The 19,435-nt window shown below is 38.3% G+C and overlaps 2 protein-coding genes across 5 annotated transcripts in view; one reads left to right on the forward strand and one right to left on the reverse strand.

Annotated features, from left to right (window-relative positions):
• On the forward strand, nucleotides 1-17,291 carry GLT8D2 (glycosyltransferase 8 domain containing 2). 2 transcript variants are annotated; one of them, XM_035341636.1, is made up of 10 exons: nucleotides 1-1,472; nucleotides 3,378-3,422; nucleotides 4,804-4,899; nucleotides 6,095-6,263; nucleotides 8,126-8,243; nucleotides 8,828-8,912; nucleotides 11,216-11,328; nucleotides 12,049-12,215; nucleotides 13,825-13,937; nucleotides 14,728-17,291. In XM_035341636.1, exons 2-10 carry the CDS (start codon nucleotides 3,404-3,406, stop codon nucleotides 14,898-14,900), a joined length of 1,053 nt encoding a protein of 350 aa, XP_035197527.1. In that variant the 5' UTR covers nucleotides 1-1,472; nucleotides 3,378-3,403; the 3' UTR covers nucleotides 14,901-17,291. The 2 variants fall into 2 exon arrangements, with proteins under 2 accessions (XP_035197527.1, XP_035197536.1); XM_035341645.1 differs by lacking the exon at nucleotides 3,378-3,422 and having other exon boundaries at nucleotides 2-1,472.
• The window catches only part of TDG (thymine DNA glycosylase), a 13,156-nt gene continuing 9,195 nt past the window's right edge, over nucleotides 15,475-19,435 (reverse strand). For 2 of the 3 annotated variants that reach the window (XM_035341609.1, XM_035341627.1), the window contains exons 9-10: nucleotides 19,282-19,410; nucleotides 15,475-17,628 (exon numbers count right to left, since the gene is read on the reverse strand). In XM_035341609.1, the coding sequence (XP_035197500.1) occupies nucleotides 17,486-17,628; nucleotides 19,282-19,410 (272 nt within the window). In that variant the 3' untranslated portion in view covers nucleotides 15,475-17,485. The remainder of the gene's footprint in view (nucleotides 17,629-19,281; nucleotides 19,411-19,435) is intronic. The other variant, XM_035341619.1, reaches the window with a different exon arrangement.

Consider the following 19,435-nt stretch of genomic DNA (forward strand, 5'->3'; position numbering starts at 1 on the left):
CAAGCTGAAGATCTCGGTCAGCGGGACGAAAGCTATGCTTTTCCCTCTGTGATGAGGGCGTTAAGTGAGGCTGTAAACGCTTGGCTTGGAGGGAAACCCGGGGAAGGCGCTGCTGGCAGCGCGGGGGGAGCTGGTGGTCCCCATGCTGCCGCCACACGCGCCTCAGAGCTCGTCAGTGTGCACCTAGAACGCAAGGGACACTGACAGAACACCGGTGGGTTTCGATGAACATGAACATAATCCTGCATAAAAGTCCTGCACAACAGAAAAAGTGATGGCTGCGACCATCTCCACGAAGCGTGTAACTCCTGGTACTGCTCTTCAGTTATTTTTCCAACAAGCAGCTCTGCAAAAGATCAGTTTCTGTAGTAAATCAGACACGGATAATACTCTTGAAGCATATTTGAGACATATGGTTAAAAGCCCACGTTTTCAGATCCTAGGAGTGGAACAAAAATCTTAGTCAAAGTTCTAAAAATAAAACCCTGCATTTTAAATTAGGTACCCTTCATAAGTTGTGTGCTGTCTCATGCTAGAAATGTGAGATAGAATTTAAGGTGTATTCTTACTCCTTTCACCAGTGATGAAAGTCTTGTGATAAAACTACTTTACTGTGTAAGAGGAAGGCTCCTAGAAAGGAGGCAGAGAATTGGAATAAAAGAAGTGATATAGAAATAGAAGTGCAAAAGCACTCCAGGGGTGTTTGGGAGACAGGGCATCTACAGACAGAGTATTAACATCTGCATGATACCTTAATCTAAGGCCCCTCTGAATCCAAACCAAACCCATGGGTTCAGATTAATTTCTCAGAGATTATGGGATGAGACAATTCAAGTCAGAGTGCATGTTCAGTTGAATTTTGCAAGTTTCACTCCATTTCATACTTGCAACAACTGTGCACAGACCCTGGAAAAAACATTGGCTTTCATTTTGACTTTGGCATGTTGTTGTTTGGCTCTTGCACACTAGTTATTTGTTCACATTTACCACAAATAATCACTAGAAACCTAACCTGCAACTAGACTGTTGAAGTAACTTCTGGAGCGGTTTGTTTCCTTCTCTTTCCTCCACCCCCTTAAGACTTTTTGTCTTGTGGGATTTGTTCGCAATCTGCTAGCTGAAGCTCTAAGGCAAGTTTGCCAAATCTAGGGCTGCATCATCGTTCAGCACATCTGGAAGTGGTTTATGGGCTCTCATTCCTTCAGTGCCGCGTCTGGACTCTCTGCTATTCCTCAGCAGCAGAGAGAAAAGAAAACCAACACAACTCCAAAGTAAACTTTGAAGAGTTTGAAAAAGGAATTGAATCTTAAAACTGTTTCTGTGCCCTGTAAGGCCCTTGTACAGGGGACTTTAAAGGAGGACGATGGGCAAGGAAGCTTTGGCAAGAGTGCTTACATCTGTGGGCTATCTAGGATCCAAGTAAAAAGCTCTTCAGGAGAAAGGAGTCCCGAATACTGTGCTGCTTTAAAGAGGTAAAAAGACTAATTAAGCAGGAAATATCTGAGCAGTAATGTCATGTTTCTGAGCTTTCCCTTCTGCAGCCCCTTGTTTTATTACAGGATTTAGCAACTGACTTAGGGACTGCCAGGTTCTAGGAACTAATGTCTAAATTCAGGAAAAAAATGAGTAAATATTTATAGGAGAATAAATATTCCTTTCTTTAAAAATGAATGTCTAATTAATCTGAGTTGCAGAGACTTAGGAACTTTGTCATTTTGGAATTCAAACTTTTCTTATATGAAACTTTCTGTGTTTAGATTTTAAAGTTTAAAACATGATTCAATGTATGCTGATTTAATCATCTCTGAAGAGATCATGAGGCTGTGATTCTCCAACTTTCATTTTGCAGTGATCATCAGTGTTATTTGTGACTATTGTTACAAATTTAGTTAAAAGACTGTAGTCAGCTCTACTGAAGTCAGTGAAAATTGCTACTGGCTTAAGCGAGGTCAAAAAGTGATTCCACGAGTGCAGGATTTTTTGTTGTCTCTCTCCTTATCTAAATGAATAAGCTTTCAAATGGCTAAGACTACAATACTTGTGTAATGCGCAAGAGAATGGATTTCTAAGCAGCATTTTTTTTTATTCAACTGATAAGGTTGTTTTCATATCTATGTAAATTAATGCCACATGAAGAGAGTGGGCTGCTGGAATGCAGATGTGAAAGGAATCTCAGAAATATTCCTCTTTCTACAATTTAGTCATCTGTTGGGATCTAAATATATGCAAATATAAGTGGTTTGTAAACAAAGCCACATCTTAGCTTTATTTATGTTTTTATTATCATTTTACTTGTTAGTCAAAGTAGAGGCTAATTCAGGATGCTCCCTCACCAGCAGCATTAACCAATGAGAGGTGGTCATTTCTGTGACTCAGGTTTCAAGAATTTTTGCTGTTTCGTGTTCCTTCTCAAGGAATGAGAATTAACTTCATTTTAATACGTGGATAGAAACTGCAGTGTCTGTACTGTAGCATATCTACATGTCTGTAAACAGGAAAAGTGGGTTTTGATCTTGAAGATAGCTACAATAGTATAAGGGTTAGATCACACAGTTTTGTTTTCCTTCCCTCCTACCCCAGACTCTGATGGTGGTTTTTATTTTTATTTTTTGTTTGTTTTTGTTTTCATAAACAATACTAGTGCTTCCAGAACTCAATTGATTTTTATTTTTATTTTTTCCCCCACAGTTCTGTATTTTCGGGATTATGCTCTTTCCTCTCAGGTACAAAATCATGGCCATTCTCAGGCCTTGCTTAGAAGTACAGTTCCAGGCAAGGCTACTTCACTATCTTAAGCATCACAAATAATGTGCAACCCATCACAAATAATGTACAACCCATTTTGCACAAGCTCCCCTTTTACTGTTGCTGGAAGGATACTGCTGTTAGAAAATCTTTTCACAATTACTCTGAAATTTTCTCACAGTCTGAAAGTCACTGCTCCAATGTATGATACGTGTATGTTTGGGAACTGTATGCCAGCAAAAGCGTAGTGTTTGTGATTGTTCTTATGTTTTAGGTGAGATCAGAGATAAATGTAGATGTATTTACAAATTGCATCAGTTGGTGTTTTAATAATTTTTGTACGTTATTTTAAAATGTGTTAAAAATCATAGTTATTACTGGTGTAGGTGATTGGACTGAATGTATTAAAACAATTCATTTCAGTCTATTAGTAGGTTGAATATTAAAATATCTAATAGCTCTGTCTCAAAATATTAGTTATTTGTTACAAGAAAGTTATTTACAAAGATAGAGTGCTTTTACTGGTTGATAATGCTAAACCCTGTCCCTGAAATATTTAACTAGTGTTCACTGCTTGTATTCATGATTTTTTCCCTCTCTCTCTCATTTTATTTTTTTAAATTTTACTACAGACCACAGTTCATATCCAACAGAACATATGGCTCTTTTAAAGAAAAGTAAGAAAGATTAAAAACATTTAAAATATGTATTTTTAAAAGAGGGCAGAGATGTCAAATGTGATTTCTCATAAAACTGTTGTAACAGTTGCATGCAAATTTCTAACTAGTTTTGCTAAATTATACTTAACTTTTTAATCAAAACAAGTATTTTCCTGTAAACTAAGTCAGATAAGTACAGCAATCAGTCATGTTAATTTAATATTACTCACTACTTTGCTGCATGAGACTGAGTGCAGGTAACTGCCAGTTCCACGTGGGTTGCGCCAGGAGCACCCAACCTGACTTTTTGAACAGAACTCTGCACGTTAATGCTGTTCATACTCAAAATTAAAATGTGGCCCTGAGAAATTTGGGATTCTCATCACCTGTTGTGATCAATGACTGAAAATGGACCTCTGTGAGTCTTCAGTTATACACCCCAAATTTCACTGAAGTCAATGGGCTGTTTCCTCAGCTGATTTAAACAAGTGCAGGTTTGGTGACACATGCGTACCAATTTCAATTTATTCTCATACCCAGTTCTGGTTAATTGGCCCTTTTGAATCAAACGTTTCAAACTTTGTTCCCTTTCCTCTTTTGCATGCCTTAAATAAGTACCAACACCCTTATGATGGTACAAAGTAATGAAGTCAACACAAAGAACTCCATCATCAAGGTAACTGTTGGTGATGGTAGCGTATTCCTTCTCTGTCCTATCACTTAGCTGTCTTGGTACACACTCACAGTTGGTTAATGTTGAATGACTTAGGCTTGTCCAAGATACTCTGGTAGGAACTGGAAAATTGGAATATACACAAAGGTCTTTGCTTTTGCATGTTTTGTTTTGACTTTACTAATTACAGTGTCAAAATGTTTATGTAATCTCAAATATTTTGGAACATACCTGGTTTCAGTGGCATGCTGGGTTTATTTTTCTAGTACTGTTAAGAGTTTTTCTCAAATATACCTTGAAGATCTGCATGTTGAAATCAAATAAAATTTTACTTGTGTCTGAAGGAAGCATGAGAGAAGGAAAAAGCTAGGTAAAATAATTGGCTATTGAAGTCTTACGATGTAGCCAACGAAAGAAAGTTCCAGGATTCTAGTAATGTTTAGAAACACTAATGTAATAGTATGGATAACCCATATGTATTGGGAGCTTAATGATTTAGTGAGCAAACAATCCATGAAAATCAGATAGTTGGAAATACTTGTAAAAGGTCAGAGATATCATTACATTTTTAGCATAATGTTTCTAGTTTGATCAAATAGCGAGAGAAAAAAAAAAAAACAGCAAATACAGGTTTTGCTATGTACTAATTGCAAATTTGATTTTAAAAAGGTCCGATTAGTACTCTAGCTTTTAGAATGATTGTTAACAAATTCTCCCTTTTTTCAGTTAACCAGATCTTACTGTTACTTCTTGTCTTAACTGTATGTGCAATTCTGTACAACAAAGTTCACAAAGTGCCATCTGCATTAAAGAATGAAGCAGGTAAATGACTTTCCTTTCATTTATGTTCCTGTTTGATATTTCTTACCTCTTCATTTAACGTTTTTTCTTGTTATTATTAAGCCTGTTTGCCCTGCAGTAGATGAGCCACTTCAAATAAAACGGTAGGAGATTGATGGTACAATTAAAAATTGACATCCCAATTCACACATATCCAGATATCACTGATGCAGATGGAAGCTGGTGTATGGTCTTATCTGTGTGGAACATTATTGGAGTTGCCAAGTGATAAACTTCAGTCAGAACTTGTCCTTTGGGAATATGCTTGGCCTACCCGTTGATGTCAGATAGATCATTGAAATATTATCAATATAATATTCAGCAGAAGTTCTTGCTGGAATATTTATAGTGACAAAAACCCACTAGGGTTGATGTGGTTGGACTAGTATGTAGTGATTTTGCTAATAGCTTATTCACTGTTCCTAAGATAAATTCTGTCTTAGTAGAAACCATTTCTATTCAGTATGGTTTTGTTGGGCTGTCGAGTTTAATGGTTATGTTTCAACCAGTGTAAATGTATTCGTGTAAGTTCAGTAAGTTTATCAGTGCTAGGGGTACAAATTTTCCTTAGCAGTGATGTGAGCTGTTTCAGTACTGTTCAGATTTTTTTTCCCTTTTATCATTAACAACTTCCTGGTACAAAATTTTGCACTATTCTTTTATAGCCTGCTTCCCAAAGAAGTGAAGCTCATGCTCTTCCACTACACCATGTGGTGTACATGTTCTTCCATTACACCAGCTCTTCCACTTACCCCCTTCCTTTCATAATTTTGGAGCCAATTGTTCAATTTGTACTAAATATAACTGAGAAGTCTCAAAGGTATTCAGACTTCTTCAGGTTTCATGTGAATAAGCAGCAACATGGAGGACAGGTTGCAAGCAACATGGAGGACAGGTTGATTTGTGCTCTCGTGGAGCAGAAGATACAGAGAACTCTTTTCTGTGTTCTGTTTGGAGGCACCTAAGAGCCCAGTTAACCTGCATGTAGTTCTGGATTAGCAACAGCTCATGCTGTGTGCCTTGGCAGCTGTGGATGTGTAAAGGATGTGGGAAGGAAGTGGAGTGAATGTGATATGATTCCACTGTTTACAGAACTATGAGCTCACTCATATGACCCAGATGTGATACAAAAAGATTCTCAATTTTTTATTGTAATGCCTAATTTTATTTCTTGTAGTTGACTTGGAAAGTCCTGAGGAAATGGAAGAAGAAATCCCAGTTGTAATCTGTGCTGCTGCAGGCAGAATGGGTGCAGCTATAGCAGCAATCAGTAGCATCTACAGCAACACGGAGGCTAATGTTTTGTTCTACATAGTTGGGCTGAAGAACACCATCCCTCATATTCGGTATATAAGTGCTTTATTTTATTTCATGCTTTAATTAGGACCAGGTTGTGTTCTCCTTAGCATGGGTATAGGCTTTGGAGCACTTTCCGGGAAATGTTTCTTCCTTTTGTAGGAAGAAAGTACTTCCTTTTAAGTAGTGTCTTGGTAGCTGTCCCCAGGATTCCCTACACATAGGAAAAAGGATCATTGTGCCCTGCTTAAGGCACTGGCTGTCATAAAGGGGTAGGAAATAACCATAACATGCCTGTACCTGTGCCTTTTTGCCTTTTGTTGATCAGCTGCAGAAGAGAGCTTGTAGTAAGGTAAGTAAATAAGTACATACATGCTTACTTGTCACAAACCCACTTTGTGGCACTGCACTCAGCTCATGTGAACCTGTGTCTTTAGTTTCAGAGCAGAAAAGCCTGCTGTCTAAAGCTAATTTCAGGTAAGGGGGAGTGGTAAATGTAATAAATAAAGGCCCAAAGAAGCTAGTAATGAAAGCATCTTTGGGTGTTAAAATTTGCAGACATTCTCTAAAAGAGGGGGAAATGAAAGAGGGAAGGTGTGAACCAAATATATATATATATATTTTTAAGCAGTTCTTGCCTCTGACTACTTCTGTAGCTTGTGCACCTACAGTTTATGTCAAAGTGAAAATATGTGATAAGTGAGGTTCCGCAGAGAGTTTTTCCAGTCCGGTTCATCAGTAACCTAGAGAATAGAATGGAGAATGTTCTCTATGACTCTACAGTTGGCGTGGAGTTGGAAGAGACAGAAGATATGTTGAGTAACAATGATGAGCTGAAAACAAACTCCAAATGAGGTGGAAAAATGAGCTGTAAAACATGATGAAATTCAGTAGAGGTGGAAATAGCGGATTGTGTTGACTCAAGGTGAAGCAGAAGTTTAGTAGCACTTGCTAGATAATATGGGGACTCCAGGTGCATAATAACACAAGTACAATTTATCGTAGGTCAGACAGAAGCTTTATTAACTATGATTATAGTGAGAGAAAGGGAGTGGAGGGATAGATGCTGTCTGTATGCCCTCTTACTGTGCAATTGGAGACCCCATATTCTTTGACACACTCATTTTAAAACCTACACAACTATAACTGTTAACTGACCACACTATTGTGTAAAAAAACAAGGGGAGGGGAAGGCATGCTTCATAGTGAGATATAGTTGCGGATGCATATGACCTCTGGAGATGTGAGAAAACAACTTCCGATCTCCTAGGCATTTCTAGCACATCAGAAAAAGTATGGCATTTAGTTTTCTGTGCCTTACTTCAGGAAAGATTTAGAAGAGAGGTCAGAGTCGAACATCAAGCAATAATGACAGAAAATCTGACAAAATATTGAAAAAAAATAGTCTGAAAAAAAATCCTGAAACTGTGAATATGTGACAGTCATCTTGAAGAACATAAAACTTTTAAAAAGGAGAAAACTGACCTGTTCTTTAAAAGCATAGCAGATAGGATAAGAAAAAAGTGGTCTTTAACTATAGCATGGAAGTCAAGGAAATAATGTTTAATGATCACAACGGTGTAAAATGGGTTGTTTGTACAATGTGTGGAGTCTCTGGTTTTGGCACTTTTTTTTTCAGCTGTAGGCATAAATGATTTTGTCTCGGGGTAGGATAGATCCAGTGAGTTGATCTAAGCTGATAGATCAAGTTGATCTAAGTTGATCTAAGTTGATAGATCAAGTTGATCTAAGTTGATAAGTTGATAGATCAAGTTGATCTAAGTTGATAGATCAAGTGATTAGAGCAAGTAAGTTGATCTAATAAGCCTCTTATTTTCCTGTGAGTCTGAGTTAACACTGGAAGTACTCTCCACATGCTGAATATTTCTTTTATCACTTCTTTTTATCACAGAAAATGGATTGAAAATTCTAAACTGAAAGAAATAAAATTTAAGGTTGTGGAATTCAACCCCATGGTACTAAAGGGAAAAATCAGGCAGGATGCATCACGTCCTGAGCTACTGCAGCCTGTGAGTAAACAAACACATTACACGTTTTCAAGAATTTAATGCTCATTACAGGTTTTTAAATGTCCTAGGTCTCTGTTCCACTACACAGGAGGGGTGCAACCCCCAAAAAACCACTTCAGGTCCAAATTCTAAACTGTCATTCAAGAAGGAAAAGTGCACTGTAACAAGCTCCTTGCAACTTGTCTGTCTTGCTGGCATCGCACAGATTTGGTGGTATAAACTTGGTGTTTTGAATGTGTTGTATCTTTAAGAATATATTTACAGTTTATCAGAGGAGAGATGCACTGGTGCTTCTTGTGCCTCCATGATGCTGAGCTGGCTGCATTCTGCTATATCGGAGGTTAAGTTAGAGACTAAAGACTAATCTAAATGTTACTTGCTGTCAGAAGAAGCAAATCAGGTGTTCTGTTGTACCATCAGCATTGGTAACACTGCATCTGGAATACCGTGTCCAGTTCTGAGCTTGTCAGTAAAAGACTAACAGTTCTTTAAAAGAACTAATAGTTTACTAGTCAGTAAAGAGAAACTAATGCATTGAACTGCTTTAACACTTAGTATTTCCTTTTTCCCCACCCGTTTAACAGCTGAACTTCGTTCGATTTTATCTTCCTTTGCTTATCCAGAAACATGAGAAAGTCATATATTTGGATGATGATATCATTGTTCAAGGTAAGCTGACATCCAAAAAGCAGTTTCCAACAGAATTAGAATCAGTTACTGCAGTTTTTATAGTTGTCTGGAGATACGGCCTATAATGGAACGTGAGGAAACTACTAGGAGCATAGTACCTGGGAAAACTACAAAACTTGTATTTACATATTTAAAGGAAATTCTGAAGAAAAACTTCTCTTCATATGTGTTTTAGATAGTTGACTTTGATCAAAATCAACTGTACGGGTTTAATTTTAATTGGATTCAGTCAGTTGCTGAAAGATAAGGTATCATGCTTTTCACTTGGATGCTGTAGTATGTAGTTAAGTGTGACTTGAGTTTCCTGCTAGCATTCAAATTCCCACAAATGCTGCTCCACTATGAGCTGCTTTATAAGATATAATTAATCTTCTCTGCCTGTCTAATTTTCTTTTACAATAATTTATTGCATTTTCTTCAACATGTATGCTTACACTGGTTATCTCTGCTTTTTGTTTTTGTTATTCTGTCCTCAGTCATTAACAGAAATAATTAACTTTTTGTAAGGTTCTTAAGTCTTCATTTAAACTCCATTTGCATGAACACTTTAAACTGACCCCACCTCTTCACCTGCCCTCATGTGCGGGCTCCAGGTTTCCCCAGGAAGGTGATTACTTTCAGCCTGAATTACCTTCCTGGCATGACTTCAGGCAGTGTTCCAGCTGGGGTGACTGGTAAAAGAGGAGAGGTAGGGCTTTCCCTTTCGTTAGGGCTATCAGATTGTCAGCTGATAGTGTTTCTGGAACCACAGCACAGAGGTGTAAATTTACATTACAGCTAATGGTAGGCTGCTGCCTACGGAAGTGGCCTCTCCTGTCCGCAGACAGCTCCTGTTACTTCTCTTGTATCACACCTACGCTTGTGCAGCTGTGAAATAAGCTGACATTTTCTGGTTGAACCGGCAGAAGACTGGCTATATAACAAACAAAAACAACCAACCAAAAAACAACAACAAAACTTGTTTTCTTCTTTGCTTGCTCACCCTTGGGCCATGTAATCACAGGGCCCAGAAGAGGGGAATAAAGATGGGTGTGTGGGAGTGGAGGCAGAGGGAGGGTACCTCTGTTTTGGCAGCTGTTCCTCATGTCTTAACTGTAATGTGAGACTGCTCTCTATCAGATGTCTCTGGAGTGGGAGTTCTGACAGGGTAAGGAGTGATTGGGAGTTTCAAGGTTTAACTTTGGGACTGTTTATGTGTTGGACAGTTATTTCCTACAGTAAGTAAGGATGAAACATTTTGGGTGTCATCACCTTTTTTTTTCCTGCTTTTTCTCTTGAAAAAACACAAGTTATTTAGAATCAGGACAAAATACCTATTGAGGCTTGTTAATCTTGAACAGTTACTAGCTGCCCCATTTGAAGAATTATTATTATTATTTGTGGAATATAATTTCTATCCCAAGTTTTCCATCTGGCTGGTGAGTTTGGAGAATTTTTCTTTCCGAAATAGTAGTTCCTCTCTTTGCAGTATGAGGAATGTTTTCAGTTTCTAGTCTTTTATTGAGGTTTCCTGGTAATAGCAGCTTTACTTTTTCATGGCCTACCTGTGGAGAGTGCTAACCTCAGGCTAATGGACCACGTGTGGCCTTCCAACCTAATTCATCTTACCTATCTCCCTTGCCAGTAGCTTGAAGGGGTTTGGGTGCAGACTCCCCTAATTGCTGTAGCTGTACAGCGGTGGTGCTGTGCTTCCCACCTGCCCTGAAATCCTTCTGTGGGTATGTGCTAGGCAGATTGTGAGTGAGACATCGTGTTACATTATCTCCCTCCATCAGGAAGGAGTTGGGTGGTCTGGGAAGCCACAAACCTGACAGGCACCTTTCAGCTGGCCAGTGCTTATTAGTAAGCACTGGGAATCCAGCTATCTTACTACAAGGTTCAAACACAGGAACAGAGGGAAAAACTAATCTGTGCAGGAAATTGAAGAGACGCTTCTGAGGGACTGCAGTCATTTGCCTGTGCCCTCTTTCTCCAAATAAGAGCTAATTGAATGCGTAACTTTGTAACCAGCTTCTTAATGGTGTAATCAGCTGCTGCTTCAGCTGATCTTGGACATTTGAACAGCATTAAGGATGTATTGAATGCTGACGGCAATAGCTGAAGAAAGGCATCCATATATGGGACATAAACTTGAAAATTTCTCATATAGCAAAATTCAGCCTTCATTAACATCTGAGCTATCCCCTAAAATTAGTATGTTTGTAACTAACATGTCAGAGCAGAAGTTATCCTATCAGCTATGTAGCAGCTTACTCTTAAGCTTTTCAACTTTGTGTAACCAGGTGACATCCAGGAACTCTATGAGACTAAGTTAGCTCCTGGACATGCTGCAGCTTTTTCAGATGATTGTGACCTACCTTCTACACATGAAATGGTTAGAAGTGTAGGCATGCAGGTAAGGTGTCATTCTGGAACTCTAATCATGAATATATTGACTCATAAATGTAACACAGTTTTATCTATTTTCCCAAAAATGAAAGTTTTTTTTTTTTTTAATTTAATATTTTTGTACCACTTTTACAGGTAATTAAGAAGAACTACTTGCTGTAGTAACTCTGTAATGACATGGTGCTATGCAGAGTTGTTTCCTGTACTGGTTTAAGTCTTTGTTGCTCTTTGGATTCTACTAAATTATGTTCGGTATTTTATTAAGTTAATTTTGCTATCAGTAGATCATGACCACTCTGGAACATTAAATAAAGACAGAGTATACGATCTTTGTATTAGTTGAATTGGGAAGGAAACTCGGGAAGAGTTTTTGAAAGCAAATTTCTGAGTTGAGCTCCCCAAAACTGTCAGTCCCTCTAGCGTTACAGCTCCACACATCATTTAGAGTAAGCTACAGAAAGAAAAAATGTGGCAAGGAAAGAGCTTTATTCACCTCCAACGGGACAATATAAAAATAAAAATAAAAAGCAATTCAGTAGCTGGGCATACCTTGCCTTTCAGCCCCACGTCACATGGCGACTGAGACAGGTAATCATCACAGAAACTCAGCTTTGGAAGCGCGTACTTAGTCTCCATGTGAGCAGCATAGAGATGTGTTTACTCTCACTTTTATTGAGATTCACAGGGGATAAACACACTTCAAAATTTTCTTTTTTTAACTTCCCAGAACACATACATGGGATTCCTGGACTACAGAAAGCAAGCAATTAGAGATCTTGGCATCAGCCCCAGCACCTGCTCCTTTAATCCTGGCGTAATTGTTGCTAACATGACTGAATGGAAGCATCAACGGCTTACAAAGCAGTTGGAAAAGTGGATGCAAAGAAATGTAGAGTATGTATAGAGAAATCTAGCTTTGCACTTAACTGTAAACCGAGTACTAAAACTATAATTTTCTGTTTGTAAGCTCTTTAAAGTTTGCAACTTCACACTTTATTTTCTATGAGATACCAAAGTAACTCATGTTCCAGAATTTCCATGTGGTTATATCTGATTGAAAGTGTAGCAGAAAATGCCACCTGGAATATTACTCTTGTGTTTATTGCAAACCACGCTTAATCCTCAGGGACACTGAGACCATGTGGGTCTTGTTTTGATTCCACCTCACTTGGGACCAAGCCACTTAAAATCTTCCCTTCTAGAGGCCACTTTAGAGAAGAAGGAATGTTTTCTTGTTTGTGTAGGGTCTCTCCTACTGTTATGTCAGCCAAACAGTAATTGGACACCGTATTTCTTAAATACCAATAGAAAATGCTGCTTTCTCTATAGGCAGACCAAACTTGACATGATAGCTTTTTGGCTTTGACAAGTAAGTCATGAACACACTGAAACAAACACTGTTCATTTTTAATGTTTGTTGCTAACCTGCATTTGCAAACTTGACATTTACTTTCTTTCTCTGCAAAGAGTTAAGTTTAAATTTAGTAAAACTAAATTGAGACAGACTAGCTTCTGCTTTTGGACTACCTCCATTACTGGTTACTTTCAGAATTGAACAAAGCAGGAGAGATACAAATGATAAGCATGTGACTGAATGAAAAGTTAAATGTCTGTCTTTCTCACTCTGCTTAGGTAACGTTCTGAGAAGCTATTGCTCTGCTTTTTAAGGGCTTGAAAAAAAATCCATGAGTAGTAACTGCAGGTCTTATCTACAAAGACAATTTTCAACCATAATAAAACATTCATGTTCCTTCTAGCTGGGTTTTGAAATGACAGTGAAATAAATTGCTTAGTTAGCAGCTGAAACTCACGGTTTTGGAGGTTATGATTTTTGTTGTTCTGTAGCCTCTAAGCACCTCTTGATACTTCCCAGGTTTCTACCTCATTGGGCTAGACAGGTGACACGATGCTCCCATGTGCTGACTGGCCAGGCCTTAAGCACCCTGTGGCCAGACATCTGGCTGCTACCTGTTAAAGCCTCTCCTCACAGTAATGTTTGGCTTTTTCAAGCCCTGTACTTCTCACAAAGTTCACAGGAAATTAATATCCTTTAGATGTTAGTTTATACAAAGTAGACTGCCAAATCTGATCTGAAGTTGACTTACAGGTCTGAAAGTTGTGCAGGGGGGTGAAGGGGAAGGAAGAGAGAGAGAGAGAAACACATGGAAGCATGTACGTTTCCTTAGCAAGCCAAACTGAAATATGTTTAATTCCTTTATGTTGACATTTGTTTTTCTACTTTGGTTTTGCTAGCCTCATAGACTACAGGCAGCATGTGGAAGTAATTGGCTTCATGTTGGGTTTGACTCCCAGTTTACTTGGTAGCAACGATCTACTCAACAGGCATTGGAGTTGCAAATGCAAGCAATTAACAGCATTAGAAAATAGTATACTGAAAATAAGTCTGTTCAAAATGCCTTTGAATTTTACCAGAATACTTACATTTTGATCTCTGGACCAAAGACTCTTTGAGTGAGGTTCTGAACACTTTGTTCTTTTGCAGGGAAAACCTCTACAGCAGCACCCTCGGGGGAGGTGTGGCGACCTCTCCGATGCTGATTGTATTTCACGGAAAGTATTCTGCTATTAATCCTATGTGGCACATACGGCATCTTGGTAAGTTTAGCTTTCCACCATTTGCAGTTTGAACTAAATAGAGTTCTTAAGATTCCAGTGTAGGATGTTACATTACTTTACCTCACCACCTTACTTTATACCTCAGATCAACATTATGTAGCCCATGCTTCCTCCTTTTCCTCTAGCACTCAGTAGTCCTGCTTGCTTCAGGGTAGGGCAGAATGCATGTGTATCTTACCGGTAATCGTTAGTCAAATACCTTAACAGGTCAAGCAAACAAAATAGTTGTACCCCTGCAGAAAATAACTAGTAATCATGAAATTGGATAAGAAAGGAAAAAACAGTAAGTACCAAGGAGAAAACTACATGATTGGAGACCAACTAATCTATATTGTCCTAAACCATGGAAAGAATATATTAAAGATGTGAATGTAGTCACAGAGACTGAAAAAAACCTGACATTTTTAGCAGCCAGAGTAGAACACCAGGGGATGCCTTGGCAGCCTTTGTGTAGTCAACATTCTGGAGGGTGTAGTTAGCATTCACCTGGGGATGGTGAATTATGCTGAGACAAAGACAATAGCTTTATATAATAAAATGAATGGTACAAGGGATGTTTTTGTAAGCCCCAGATATATCATCAACACATTGTTGAGAGAAAACTGAGATTTTTCAGATGCAGAATTAGAGGTGTTAAATTGAAAAATGCTGCTCTATCATGCAACCAGTTGTCTATTGACAAGTAAGTGGAACCATACTAATCAGACAAAAAGTTTAACTGTGTAGTGTCTTCCATTATAAATTTTTTTTTTTCCATGTACCTGTGCAGGCTGGAGTCCTGATACCCGCTATTCGGAACATTTCCTTCAAGAAGCGAAATTACTTCATTGGAATGGGAGATACAAACCTTGGGACTATCCCAGTGTTCACACTGATCTCTGGGAAAACTGGTTTATTCCTGACCCTTCAGGGAAGTTCAAATTAACTCGTCCTGACAGCTGATACTGAAAACACTTAAGTACATTTATACTTCGTTTTGCAGCATGCAATAGTTTGAGAAGCAACATGTCAAATTGTGTAACTAACTGAATTTAGAAAACTAAGTATTTCTTAAATATTGTCATAAAATGACCGTGAGTTTTGAGGGCTTATGGGTGGAGAGGGAGGTGGGAGAGTTAGTTATAGTTCAGATTATCCTGACTTTCAAGTCAGGTGAGGAAACAAGTTTACTTGACAATGAAATACTTTCATTAAATATTTACAGAGGTGAAATCAGACAATGTGTTTTAATGCAATATCTTTATAAATAAGACTCTACTAGCTGCTGGCAGAAAACCGACACAGGAAATACTTGCAATATTACATATAAGGTGGCTTTAGTCTACTAGCCCCAATTAAATAGCCCCCCCGAAAAATTTATGCAGCCTTTAATATGTAGAGTTCAGTTGTGTGGTGACTGTTCTGCAGTGTTTCTCTGCAGAATGCCGTACTTGTGCAGTCAGACCGTATTACATACACCAGAGTGTATTTAGACCACTGCTAGCAAGATGCAAAAGCACATTCAAAGACACTGCAATACAATTCCTGATTTTATTGTGAAACAGAGATTTAAGACAGGTTAAGAACCTCCATATTACTGTAATGAAAAGAGCACCAGTTCTGAGGAAATACACAGAAATTGCACTATTTAGTGAAACGGTCATTATATACTTAATTGTATTTTACACCTAGATAATCGAGTAGGTGCCTCTGTTCAAGAAGAGACCTTTCCCTTCAAATCAAACAGGATAGCAGTACAGTAGTTAGGTACTACTGTATCCCCTAATCAGCAGTGCTAGTTACATGCTTCTGATGTTGCTGAAAAATAAAATTGAATTGTAACAAATCCCTGATACAAGATACTTTGAGCACCTGCAGGAAAATGTCCATGTAAACAGCAATACATGATACAGTACACATTAAATAACAGACAAGACAAATCCTATACCTTTTTGACAATATATTGAACAGCTTTATGCTGGAGCTAATCAACATCATCATAATGCACACTTCTGGATTTCAGACGGTCAGAATTAAGCCACATAATTTGGGAAGAAAACTGTAAACATCATGCCTGCCTCACAGCAGGTTGACAGTGTGTGATCTCCATGAGAGACGTTACAGCAGGATTACTATCTATGCCAACTAGTTACACTCAATGCGGGGCAACTGTCAGTGGCTGTGAGGAAAGGATAAGAATGGTACAGGAATCTCTGACCAGCACGGACTGTGGAGATACTGTTCGTATCTGTTTTCAAGTATGTGAAGCACCTTCTCTCATAAGATCATCAAAACTTGAATGTTTTGATCAGCTTATTGCTTTTACTTCATCTCTTCCTCACATCATAAAAGAGGGAAAGAAGATGATAGTTAGGCACAAGCATGGATTCTCATTTCTCAGGCCACCAGTATCGGCCAAAAGTGTGTATTATTTCAGCAAGTTCCAAAGAAGAGAGCTCTACCAACAGCTGACTTCTTGTTCATGGAACAGCTGCCCTTGTCTTCACCTTAGTATTTTTCACTTGTAAGAGTAGTAAGAATACCCTCTAAGGTCTTACAGAGTGAAGATAAATTAATGTTAAAAACAGCTTAATCACTTCTTCTTTCACCCTGTGCTAATTGTACCTGATAGAAATAACATAACTGTAGATATTTTTGCAGGGAATATGGTCTTTCACTTCCCTGCAATGTAACCTGTTTTCTTACTAGAGGTCAGGTGAAGAGACTAATCACACAAGTGACTGAGAATTTAAATGCCACAGATTCAAGAACCACTGTTTTTTTAAGGAATTCTAGTTTCTTACATTAGAATTTAAGGGGAAAATAGATGGAATGATAGGAACAACTTACCCTAAGATAGCTCAGCTAGAATATTTCAGGTCCTGTCCTGCATGACACAAATTTTCCTCCCCAGCATTTTGACTTGAGATGTCTCTGCTCCCTTAACCCTGAATATGGTCCAATCACTAGACAGACAGACCTCTATTCCTGCCCTAGAAAATACTCAGTACTCACAGCTGCAGAACTTAACCTTCTGCACTTTTTAAGAAAGTAAAAGGAAGTTTTAAAAAGCACAATTTGTTTAACTGTGCATAATTAAAAACACCACTTCATGTAAGGTAAGGGGGTACACCTCCCATTTTCCCCTCTAGATATATAAAAGGACTATGAGATATCCAAACACTGAGGCATCAATAGAAGTATACTGATGTGCTTACTACTACATTACAATTCATGGAATAAAATTAACGCCCCAAAGAAATTGACACAATGAGAAAGCAATTTGTCAAAAACTGCAAGAAATGGCATACATTAAATATAAAACTCATATACAAAAAAGGCTAACTTTTTTTTTTTAAAGTTTGGACAGTTCCTTAAAATTACCTAGTTTGTTGATTTGAGCCTACCACACACTTACTTTGGACTATAATAAAATAACTAAGGGAGATAAAATACTATTAAAATGCTTCAGTTGGAGAACCGAGGTACCAATCTTCACCACTGCATTAAAACTGCAGCATGTATGCATAGCTGAGAAGAAACAGCCCTTACGCACTGCTTCCCTCTGGTTCTTGTGTCATGCCAGCGTTGAATTCTGGAATCTGGTCTGCAAAGGACTGTGTCATCCACTGTCCATTAGGAACTTCACCAAAGGATGATGACCCCTCACAATACTGTGGATTGCCTGCTGCTAGAAAACAAACAAAACAAAACCAATAAAATATAGAGTTTAAAAAAATGTAGTTGGTACCATCAACTAAAATCAAAGAGTTAAAAATAAACACCCCCCCCCCCCCCCAAACGTCCCTACCCCTAAAGATACTTTCAGTTTCCATCTTCCCTTCTACTTTTCAGCTACCTATTCAGACTCCAACTTATTTCCTTTGAGTGTCTACTTCTGTAGATCCAGGTCATTCCCCCCAGTTATATTTTCTTCATATCTTCTTTGAAGGGTGAATTTAAGGGTGGTGTATAGGTAAATTAAGAGTCTAAATGTTTAAAAGAATACTTATTTTGCACTGTTTCCTATTAATAAAATTCTTCTCTAAGGACATTCTTTTTGACAAAATAGAGTAGACAATGTAAGTTCAATTTACAACATAAGTGAGATTAGTACTAAAAATTCATGACTTCAGATGAAGGTGGCAGTTACTACTTCATAGTATCATAGAAGGGTTTGGGTTGGAAGGGACATTACAGACCACCCAGTTCCAACCCCCCTGCCCTGGGCAGGGACAACTCCCACCAGACCAGGTTGCCCAAAGCCCCATCCAGCCTGGCCCTGAGCACCTCCAGGGATGGGGCATCCACAGCTTCTCTGGGCAGCCTGTGCCAGTGCCTCACCATCCCCGAGTGAAGAATTTCCTCACAACATCTAACCTAAATCTCCCCTCTTTTAGTTTAAAACCATTCCTTTATCCATTTTTTAAAGCCCCCTTTAAGTTCTGAAAGGCCTCTGACACTGTTTTTCAAAATTTTTTAGTTACAGTTGGTGGTATTTTGGGAAGTAAAATTCCCAACTTCTTAATTACAGCAATATCACTACACACTTCATTTTGTTCTTCTTTGCTCCTTTTTTATTTACTTACTATTTTTCCAAAAGTGTCAGGACTAAAAATAACACTTTACTTAAGTTGTGCGAACTTCAAGCAGAGAAAACCTACAGATAGCAAAAGTTTGTTTCTCTCCCACTCTTAAACTGCTTCCACACTAAAAGCTGAAGAATACCAAACTGCTCTATGTTCTGGGTTTTGGTGATTTCCCTCCCAAGATGTAAAAATAGTAAAGTTTGTCTTCAGATTATTCAAGGCAAACTATGGTCACTACACCAGCTAACCTAACACGCTACATTATTTGTATGACACCATTCAAATACTCCTCCTTCATCTACCCCACCAGTAATGGAACAATTTCAGTTATACTTTGTATTGTACTGTGATTTTATGTTTCACCATTCTCTGTCTTTGCTTTCCTTAGGAAAGGAAAAAAAACAAACTTCTGTCTGGAGAACACTGTGCGTTTATACAAAAGTCAATGCAATTGAAAACAGTGACTGTGTAAGTCACTAGTGATGTCTGTTTGTCACATCCTGGGAGACAGAGGTTAGGAGAACAGCTGGAAGTTGCAGAGAAATTATTTTAAATAGAGAAAATGGCTTTTCTCCCCGCTCCCTCCCAGAAAGGCTGCACATTCTGTCAGTTATGAGTCTAACTGATGCTATACTTTAAATATATTGTATGAATTGTGGAAGTGCTGAAAAGGTAGAAAATTAAGTGTATGCAATGGTTATAAAAAGCTACATATGACGGCTTACAGACCGAATGCCCCAAGCACCACTCCTTACCAGTTCCGTTTGAAGAGAAATTGCACTGTTCGCTTTCATATGGTGCACGATCACAGTAAGCTCCTCCATATGCTGCTTCATAACCTGGATCGTATTTTTCTTCTTTGACAGCCATCTTTTTAGCATCCTCTGCAGAAAGAGAAGACTTCAAGTA

This window comes from Oxyura jamaicensis, chromosome 1 (assembly GCF_011077185.1).
Source record: "Oxyura jamaicensis isolate SHBP4307 breed ruddy duck chromosome 1, BPBGC_Ojam_1.0, whole genome shotgun sequence".
Classification (NCBI taxonomy): Eukaryota; Metazoa; Chordata; class Aves; order Anseriformes; family Anatidae; genus Oxyura; species Oxyura jamaicensis.